This window comes from Xenopus laevis, chromosome 2L, assembly GCF_017654675.1.
Source record: "Xenopus laevis strain J_2021 chromosome 2L, Xenopus_laevis_v10.1, whole genome shotgun sequence".
Lineage (NCBI taxonomy): Eukaryota > Metazoa > Chordata > Amphibia > Anura > Pipidae > Xenopus > Xenopus laevis.
In genome coordinates, this window is record NC_054373.1 from 157,537,234 (window position 1) to 157,547,380 (window position 10,147).

At 38.4% G+C, this 10,147-nt stretch overlaps 1 protein-coding gene across 6 annotated transcripts in view; it reads left to right on the top strand.

The window, feature by feature from the left end:
* The window catches only part of fndc3a.L (fibronectin type III domain containing 3A L homeolog), a 102,365-nt gene extending 92,574 nt beyond the window's left edge, over window positions 1–9,791 (top strand). For 5 of the 6 annotated variants that reach the window (XM_018247598.2, XM_018247599.2, XM_041582601.1 and 2 more), the window contains 7 exons: window positions 525–638; window positions 1,325–1,474; window positions 1,575–1,858; window positions 2,653–2,865; window positions 3,355–3,521; window positions 4,589–4,716; window positions 7,097–9,791. In XM_018247598.2, the coding sequence (XP_018103087.1) occupies window positions 525–638; window positions 1,325–1,474; window positions 1,575–1,858; window positions 2,653–2,865; window positions 3,355–3,521; window positions 4,589–4,716; window positions 7,097–7,411 (1,371 nt within the window). In that variant the 3' untranslated portion in view covers window positions 7,412–9,791. Of the gene's footprint in view, window positions 1–524; window positions 639–1,324; window positions 1,475–1,574; window positions 1,859–2,652; window positions 2,866–3,354; window positions 3,522–4,290; window positions 4,349–4,588; window positions 4,717–7,096 lie in introns of those variants that run through there. The other variant, XM_041582604.1, reaches the window with a different exon arrangement.
* The last annotated feature ends 356 nt before the right edge of the window (window positions 9,792–10,147 follow it).

Below are 10,147 nucleotides of genomic sequence, written 5' to 3' on the forward strand. Positions count from 1 at the left end.
TTAGTGGCAATTTATTGACAGCAGTGAGAGAGATTGGCCTAAAATGGGTTAAAAGGAAATTTCCTCTTAAAACTGACAGTTTGCTGCAATGCAGGCAGTTTAAATTAAATAATGTAGTTTTGGGTTTAGAATTAGGATGTTTGTTTTAACATTTTGTATGGCTTAACAGCTAGAGAGAATGTCTGGTTGCCGCCATGTGCAAACTGTAGGCCTGTAACTAAGGACACACACAGGGAATCCTCAACTTTTCTCCACCTGCGTTTTGTAGACAGGCAGTGGCTCTTGCCCTCATTAGCTCCACACAGACACTGGGCCTGTCTATAAAGCTACAGAGGGGAAGTCATTAAAGCCAATTTGCTTTCGCCTTCCTACAAAAGGCAAGTGGAGGAAAGCAAGGGATCTGCTGTGTGTGCCCTAAGAGATGTGTTCAGGGGCTACAATATGTCTTTAGGTAACAGCTGCCATTGTAACTCGGTGTGACCTGATGTCTGTTCTCATTTATTCTTTTTTTGTTTGTGTTAAAGTTTGGTCCATGTTCTGAAAAGTGTGAAATTATCACAGCTCCGGGGCCACCGGATCAATGCCGACCTCCTCAAATAACATGCAGATCTGCAACCTGTGTCCTCATACACTGGGAGGTAAAATGATTCACTGAGAATGGGATTTCATTTGCCAAACACATTTATTTCTTATGCAGTCATTTTTTGGAGAGAATATATTGTGTATCACCAGGCTACTTTCTGCATGTAAAGTTTACTTGGCACATGTTTGTGCCTTTAAAGGAACAGTTCAGTGTGACAAAACAAACTGGGTAAATAGATAGGCTGTGCAAAATAAAAACTATTTCTAATATAGTTAGTTAGCCAAAAATGTAATGTATAATTATAGAGCTAAAAAGCAGGAAGTAGTGTTCTGGCTATTTATGTTAGACATCCAGTCACTCCAGCCTTTATATTTTTAAATGAGTTTACAACAGCTATGAAGACTTTAATAAAAAAAAGAATTTGGATTTCATGTTTAATTTGAAAAGGACTTTTATTATATAGATTTTTATGTCTGGGTGACAGGTTTACTTTAAAAGTTGCTTAGAAATGGCTATTCTATAACATACTAAAAGCTAACTTAAAGGTGGACCACCCCTTTAAAGCTTCTGTGCCACTTTATAGTTTTATTTAATGCTATTTTTATTTCCACGTGTGGGTTAGGCCTATATAAGCAAGCATTTTACACCTTTTCTCACACATACATTCACAATTGTCACCTGACTCTATAGAACTCTATTCGGTCAGTTAAATCTTCTGGAATTGTTTTTTTTTGTTTTCAGGCTCCCAACAACAATGGTGCTGAGATCACAGAGTACCGAGTTGAATGGGGGGGCATGGAAGGGAGCATGCAGATTTGCTACTGCGGACCTGGTTTTAACTATGAAGTTAAAGGCCTTTCACCAGCAATTGTTTATTACTGCAGGGTTCAGGCAAGTTGCAACTTTATTTCTGTTTTCACCACCAAAAAATTACCCCTTTTTTAAAGCAGAATATGATTGAAAGCAGTACTGTTTTCTTTCTTGTTGCCAGGCTGTGAATATTGCTGGCGCGGGTCATTTTAGTGATGTAGTTGCGTGTTTAACGCCGGCGTCAGTCCCTGCTGCTGTGACAAGCTTGTGGGGAGTGAAGGAAGAGGACATAAACAGTTCAAGTTACTGTCCTTCTACTTGCCTTGCAATACAGTGGGAAAAACCATGTGATCATGGTTCCGATATTACCACTTACAGCATAGACTACGGGGACAAGCAGCCAATTGCTGTTTACAAAGCAACGAGCTACATTCTAGATCACTTACAGCCAGACACAACATACAGGTAAGCTGCTCTGTATTGGAGCAAATGCCTCAAAATACAGTTTCATTGCAAACAAAAGAAAACAAAGTCCTGCACTGTCAAACCCATAACTGCTGCTAATTGTGATATTTTTGACTGTGATAGTGAGACGAATGGCATTAGCTTTTAAAGGATCAGTAACATAACTTTTTTTTTTTTTTAAATTGTTAATATAGTATGAAAAAAACAAAGACAAATTAAACTTTTAAATTAAGAAATAACTCACAGAAACTTTTGCTTGCGCTCCTCTTGAGAAAAGGCGACACGGTGACTATGCATCATGGGGCGCTCAATTTCTCCTCCCTGGCTCTCCTAAAAGGAAAGCAGGGGGAAGAAATCGAGTGGCGCACGATGGATCGCTGGATCACCTTTTCTGAAGAGGAGTGCAAGCAGAGTTTGGGTAAGTTATTGCTTAATAAAGACTTAGCAATTTAAAAGTTTAATTTGTCTTTGTGGGGTTTTTTTCGTTCTATACTAACAATTTTTTTTTTTAATTGATGTTACTGGTCCTTTAAAGGTCTAGTTTGTATGTATAACATAAACAGCTGCGGGTTTATTCTGTTCAGTGTGGCCCTTTTTGTTTAATCTTAAACCTGTGTCAGGCCAGCTCTTGCTGAATTACAGTTTAGGAAGGATGCTGAGACTTGTCGTTTAGTAACAATGGAAGAGCCAGAGACCAGTTGTCTTGTATTTTCTTTTTCATTTTTCGCAAAGATGACTTCAAGTTCTTTTTCTATAATTGTGTATTTCTCTCTTTTTCTCTCCCCTTTTCTCAGAATACGGGTTCAAGCCCTAAACAGCCTGGGAGCTGGTCCTTTCAGCCATTCTGTTAAATTGAAAACCAAGCCACTACCCCCAGAACCACCTCGACTGGAATGTGCGGTGTATAGTCACCAGAACCTTAAGCTGAAGTGGGGGGACGGAGCATCCAAGGCATTACCCACAGATTCCATTCAGTATCACCTTCAAATGGAGGATAAGAATGGAAGGTGAGGCTGCTAACATGGTGCCCCAAGGTCAGAGCTGTAGGTTTTTTTTAGGAAACCTTGTATAAAAGGTGCCTGTTGCCCAATTTACAACATTGCTACTACTACTATTTAGTTGCTGCCAGTAAATTGCCTTTTTATGATTATTATTATTATTATTTTACCTCCCTTCTTCCCTAACAGATGGCTCTAAGCAGTGTAAGATTCAAGTGTTGGCTAATTAAGCCTGTGCTACTGCCGTGTTTGTTATGTTACACGCAAGTGCTTTCCGTCTGGCAATAATGTAAATCGCCAGTTGGAAAACAGTTTTCCAAAGTTTCCACATCAGAAAAATAAGCGCCACTTATGTTTTCCCACCAGTTATTTACTTTATTGCTCGTAGGAAAGCATTTTCAAGAGATTTGTTGGCCACAGTAGTAATTTCCCCATCTGCCATCACCCTTATAGCCAAGAAAGATACAGACTGAGTGCTCCCTACTTTTTCTTTTTCAGATTTGTATCCTTATATAGAGGACCATGTCACACATACAAAGTACAAAGGCTCAATGAGTCCACGTCGTACACATTTCATATTCAGGCATGTAATGAGGCTGGTGAGGGACCTTTTTCCTCAGAATATGTTTTTACAACTCCAAAATCACTTCCAGCTGCCTTGAAAGGTAGGTCATGTGCTTTATGGTGATGCAAGTAGGAATATGTACATCAGGGGTCCTAAACATATATACCTGGTGGCTAAAAGTAAGAATGTAACCCAGCAAATAGGTTCTTACTCATTTATGACATAAGTACAGAGATGCAAAGCTGAACACAGATCAACACAAAGGTTATTGTGTCCATACATGCTCCTTAGCAAATTGCGTAGCCTTCTGCTATCCATTGTGCTCAGTTAATGGAACCCTTCCATCCAGAGCCACAGCTCAATATGTAGCTAAAGTCAGTTCTCCTTCATTTCTCTTCATCAGATTGCCTCTGCTACATTGTTACAGGAGTCAGAGCCAGTAGTGCAGAGAATATAGACAGATGTTGCTTTCATCGGTCATTAAAACTATTGGAAACGGTTAATTAATGTATATTGAAATGTTGCTTAGAATTACATTTTACATTTTATATACAATGCAAAATAGTTTTTAATTGGAGGAACCCATTTTAAAGGGTTTGTTCACCTTTACATTAACTTTTAGTGTGAAGTAGATCATGATATTTTGAGACAATTTGTAATTGGTTTTAATTTTTTTGCGTTTTTTGAGTTATTTAGCTTTTTATTCAGCAGCTCACCGGTTTGCAGTTTCAGCAATCTGGTTGCACAGGTCCAAATTACCCTAGCAACCGTACATTGATTTGAATAAGAGACTGGAATATGAATATGACAGGGTCTAAATAGAAAGATGAGTCATACATTTGTAGCCTTACAAAGTTTTTGTTTTTTAGATGGGGTCAGTGACCCCATTTGAAAGCTGGAAAGAGTCAGAAGAAGAAGGAAAATAAGTCAGACTATTACAAAGTAAAAAACGAAGACCAATTGAAAAGTTGCTTAGAATTGGCCATTCTATAACACACTAAAGGGTAACTTAAAGCTGAACCACCTCTTTAAGTATAATTGAGAGATTTCAATTCAAATTGAATAAAACAGGGTTGCAGTTGAGTCATGAAATACTAGGAAACCGATAAACTAAAATTCAGATTTAATGCCCGGGTTATTTTGTTTTTCATTGTCTGCCTTTGTAAGCTCCAAGGATCGACCGAATAAATGAACATACTTGTGATGTCACGTGGGAGTCCTTACAGCCAATGAAAGGAGATCCAATTATCTACATTTTGCAGATAATGGTTGGAAAAGACTCTGATTTTAAACAGGTATGTGACTGCAGATCCCTTTGCCTTTAAATAATTGCATAAACCTAGCTGCATGGACTGGTGACAGATGCCGTCTCTAGAAAAAATGCTCAGGCACAGAGGTCCATTTGTTACTACTTTGATATAAATACGTTTGCAAAAGGTTATTTGGGGTTTCCCTTAAATTCTGTAAAGCTCTATAGAGAAATAATTAAAATGCGGAATTAGTGTGGTGTTCTTTGCTGTGGATGATTCCCAGTGTTCTCTGTCAAGGAATGAATTGTAACTTCATTATGGGACAGATATGAGCATTGACCTCTTATAATGAAATTGGAATAACGAGTTTACTCAGCACTCAGTACAGGGTTTTACATTAACCCAATCTCAGACACCCATCTCTCCTTCAGCCCTTTTATTTCTTTGTGAACTTTGTAAATTGTTTTAATTCTATTAGGAAAAAAAAACTTTAACACTGCTAATGTTATTAACAGAGCAAAGAAACACAGGTTTCCATTTAATTAACAAACAGGACATCCTGTTCTAAAACCCTTATTATACGGAAATCAAACAGCTCAGCAACACTGGTTTAAAGGAGAACTGAAGCCTAACTAAAGAAATAGGCTAGACATGTTGTACATTATGTTTTCGGCTTCTGTACCAGCCCAAGGCAACCACAGCCTTTCAGCAGTGAAGATCTGTGTCTCCAAAGATGCCCCAGTAGCTCCCCATCTTCTTTTCTGCTGATTCACTGCACATGCTCTGTGCTGCTGTCACTTACTGAGCTCAGGGACCCACTCACAATATACAGTACACATAGAAATGTCACAATATAAGGCTGATTTGTAAAACCAGTGCAACTAGCAGGAGAATTTAATAACCTGCCCTGTAGCATCAGTTTATATTACAGCCCACCTCATTTTCTGCTTGATAATTTGCAACGACCCCTAAGCTTAGCTTCTCAACAGCTGCTCAGAGCCCACTGAGCATGTGAGTGTCGCAGACACTTTCCAAGATGGTGACTCCCTGTGACAAGTTTGAAGTCCTGGATCATTGCTGCTATTGACAAGCTGAAACTTTAGGCTGGTGCAATAAGGTTATTATATAAAATATTGCATTTTTAGCCATATTCATATTAAGGGTTTAGTTCTCCTTTAAAGGGGCAATGATTTGAGTCATTTGTTGTCTCAGCAATCACCTCTAAATTGTTCTCAATAAAAGTATTAAATGTGTATTGTTTCTTTGTATAGTATTGAATTGTTGTTTCTCAATACAGGTATAGGATCCGTTATCGAAAACCTGTTATCCAGAATGCTCTGAATTATGGAAAGCCCATCTCCCGTAGACTCCATTTTTTCCAAATAATCCAAGTTTTTAAAAATGATTTCCCTTTTCTCTGTATTACTAAAACAGCACATGTTCTTGATCCAAACTAAGATATAATTAATCCTTATTGGAAGCAAAACCAGCCTATTGGGTTTATTTAATATTTGCATGATTTTCTAGTAGACTTAAAGGGATACTGTTATGGGAAAATAATTTTTTTTCAAAATGCATCAGTTAATAGAGCTGCTCCAGCAGAATTCTGCACTGAAATCCATTTCTCAAAAGAGCAAACAGATTTTTTTTATATTCACTTTTGAAATCTGACATGGGGCTAGACATATTGTCAATTTCCCAGCTGCCCCAAGTCATGTGACTTGTGCTCTGATAAACTTCAATCACTCTTTACTGGTGTACTGCAAGTCGGAGTGATATCACCCCCTCCCTTTTCCCCCCCAGCAGCCAAACAAAAGAAAAATGGGAAGGTAACCAGATAACGGCTCCCTAACACAAGATAACAGCTGCCTGGTAGATCTAAGAACAACACTCAATAGTAAAAACCCATGTTTCACTGAGACACATTCAGTTACATTGAGAAGGAAAAACAGCAGCCTGCCAGAAAGCATTTCTCTCCTAAAGTGCAGGCACAAGTCACATGACCAGGGGCAGCCGGGAAATTGACAAAATGTCTAGCCCCCATGTCAGATTTCAAAATTGAATATAAAAAAATCTGTTTGCTCTTTTGAGAAATGGATTTTAGTGCAGAATTCTGTTGGAGCAGCACTATTAACTGATGCGTTTTGGAAAAAAAAAAAAATGTTTCCCATGACAGTATCCCTTTAAGGTATGAAGATCCAAACTATGGAAATATATCCAGAAAACCCCAGGTCTCAAATATTCTGGATAACAGGTGCCACACCTGTAGATGGACTAAGCTGCCTGTCTAGTTCTTCATTTAAAGACTTGATGATCAGTTTGAGATTCCAAACCTTGGGAGCTGCATTATTATTTGCCAAACCTACAGTAACTTTGTTCCAATCCCAGCACCTTTTGGTAACGTTTGTAATTTCTCCCGCTGCAGGTTTATAAGGGACCCACTACGTCATTCCGTCACTCTGCCCTTCAGCTCAACTGTGAATATCGTTTCCGTGTATGTGCCATTCGTCAGTGCCAAGATTCTGCAGGACATCAGGATCTCATCGGTCCCTACAGTGCCACCGTCCTCTTCATTTCTCACCGAAGTGAACCACAAACCAGCACCAACAAAGATACTGTGGAAACCACAAGGACAACACGGACGCTAAGTGACGAGCAGTGCGCTGCCGTCATCCTTGTGCTGTTTGCTATCTTCTCCATACTGATTGCCTTTATCATCCAGTACTTTGTTATCAAGTGACAGGATCCTCCTTCACCTAAATCCCACCCTGCTCTGGTTTTTTTTCTCCCCCTTTTTAATTGCACATCCCAAATAGATTACAGTTGTTTGTTCGATATGTTCCTATACAAGAGGTGACCGTTAGCATAGCATCGAGACTTCTGTAGCATGCACAATAGTAAACCAGTAACTGCTAAAGAAGGCACAAAGTCTGCTGACATGATGATCACTTACAATCATAACGGCTCCTTCCATGCGATCAGGATGACAGTCGAACAAGGGTAATATATTTACAGAGCTATTTTTGAAGGACACCCAAAGTGCTGTAAACAAAAAACACATTTACAAAGGGGGGGGGATACTGTGAAAGGTAACTTAGCGCTGTACTGCTACCTCCTCTGTGTCTTAACTTCACCCTTCTGCTGCCTGCTGTGTTACTCACTCCTGCAGGCTGAGCTAACAACTAAGGCAAAACTGGAAATTCTAGAGTAGTCTGGAATAAAAAAAAATTATATAAAATATGTTATAAAAAAAAAAAAAAAGCTTTTAAATTTTTTTTGTCAGAAAAGTATTGACTTAGCTATTCAATGTCTACTTAAAGTAATAACACTGGGAAGAAAGGAAATCAGGGCTAATTAAAAAAGGCAGATAATGATATACAGGGACTGGGAATGTTTTTTTTTTTTTCACCCATTTGCATATGGGCTTTTTTTTTTTGTTTTTTAAACCTAATTAGGTCATGAAATGGATGCAAAATAGTATATTTTCCCTAGTAAGGTGAAAAATATGACGCAGATGATTGCTGAGTAACATTTCCTGCATCATTTTCTGTTTTAATAAAACCCATCGAGCTCGGGTTCCTGAACTGCTGCTCTTCAAGCTTTAGGCATTGCAGTTCCCAGCATTCTCAGCTGAAGGGATACGGTCTCCAAACTCTTGAAGCAGTTTAAGGGCCAGGTGTTCATACCCTGCTTTTAGGCTCAATGCCCCCTCCCCAGCCTCTCCAAAGGGTCCACCAATATCATTTCCAGGGCTGTCTGCAGCACATTTCTCCCCCCAGGTTCTGGGAAAACTTGGGAGTGAATCATTAAGCCTTTAGCGCAGAAATTCAGGTATGTTCCAGCACTTTTATCTAAAGCATATGTAGGAAAGGATGCGGTCGTGTATCCATTGCAAATAACCCCCGAGCGTTGACCTTTTTTTTTATCCTCTCTTTTTGTTTCCCTCTCTCACCAAAAAAAAAAAAAAAACTTTGTAATTTTGCACCAAGAAACCTTTTAAGCTGCTTTATTCCTTCATAGAGAAAAGAAACTGATGTTTATTGTCTGTCAAGATTCTGTACCAAGTTGTTTGCATGTAGTTAACTGTTGCATAGAAGCACTTTGCATCATTCCTCGTTCTGTGAGCTTGCCATTTGTGAGTTGTTGATTGGCCGGTCGGATTGATGTATGAACAGCTGCGTGAGTCCCCACAAACTGCCAGCTTCCTAAAGTGTCCCTCCTATTTACTCACTGTCTGTTCTACTCACCTTTGTCCTTTTCTTTTTAATTTATTGTACCATAATATTGATTCACTGATCTTTTTTTTTTTTAAGTTGTTTTTTTGGGAATTGCATTTTTAATGGAAAAATCAGCACCTCTGTCTGTTTAAACAGCTGTATCATGCTTTGAAGATCTCCGAAGAATCGTAATTACATTAGAAGTGGGCATGTAATGTAATCGTTCCTGTGTCAAATAATCTGTGATGTAGAATATGTTTTTTTTGTTGCAAGAAATTATAAACTTGTGTTTTTTCTGATGGTAAAAATGCTCCGTCTTTGAAATGTGATGTGTGTTTACTTTTCTTTCATTTATATATATATTTCATTTCCTTTTCCTCACTTTTTATGTATCGGCTAAAACGTTGTCACAGAACACACTGATAATGAATTTTTTCTAGAGAATTCTAATGTGCCAAGTTCGGCCAGTATAAATGAGGTTTGTGTGTATTGCCCAAAAAGTTTCCTCGCGTTTGAATGTCTAAAAAAGTAAGAAAAAAGGGAGCGTCACTCCAGTGACCTATGTTTTTTCATAGTAAAACTCAAATTATTTCCTATTTTTGATAGTAAATGTCATTTAATAGTGTATTTGCCATTAATCTCAGTGCAGGTTTCTGCAGTGAGAGGGGAAAAAACCCCGAAATTTTTAATGTAAACTTAATTTTACCTCATGCACTGTACATTCCAAAAGAAGAAATAAACTCTAAACTTTTTAAAATCTTATAGGTACACTACCAAACATATCACTATAAAGTGTAAAAATGTCGGAATTCATTCAAAGGAAATACAATGTATAATCTCCTATAAACTATGTAGCAAAAAGTTCTGCAAAAATCAGTGGGAAATAAAGGATGTATAATTCTTTCTCTGCGTGTGCTAGTTTTTCTTACCTTCTTCTAATGTAATGCTGCAAGTGATAAAGACCTAATAACGGTCTGAAAAAATAAAGTGTGTGCAGTGCATCACCATAATAGTTGTGAAATAATAAGTTTGTGGGAGGGGACTGTGACTGGGATAGCAGGCAGGGGCGTAACTATAGAGGAAGCAGACCCTGCGGTTGCAGGGGGGCCCAGGAGTGTAGGGGGCCCAGTGAGACCCTAATTAATTAGCAATTTTAATATATCTATAGGCCAACTTATAAATATTTTGGGGCCCTAAATTGAATTTGCTATGGGGCCCAGTAACAACTAGTTACGCCACTGATAGCAGGTATAGTAGGG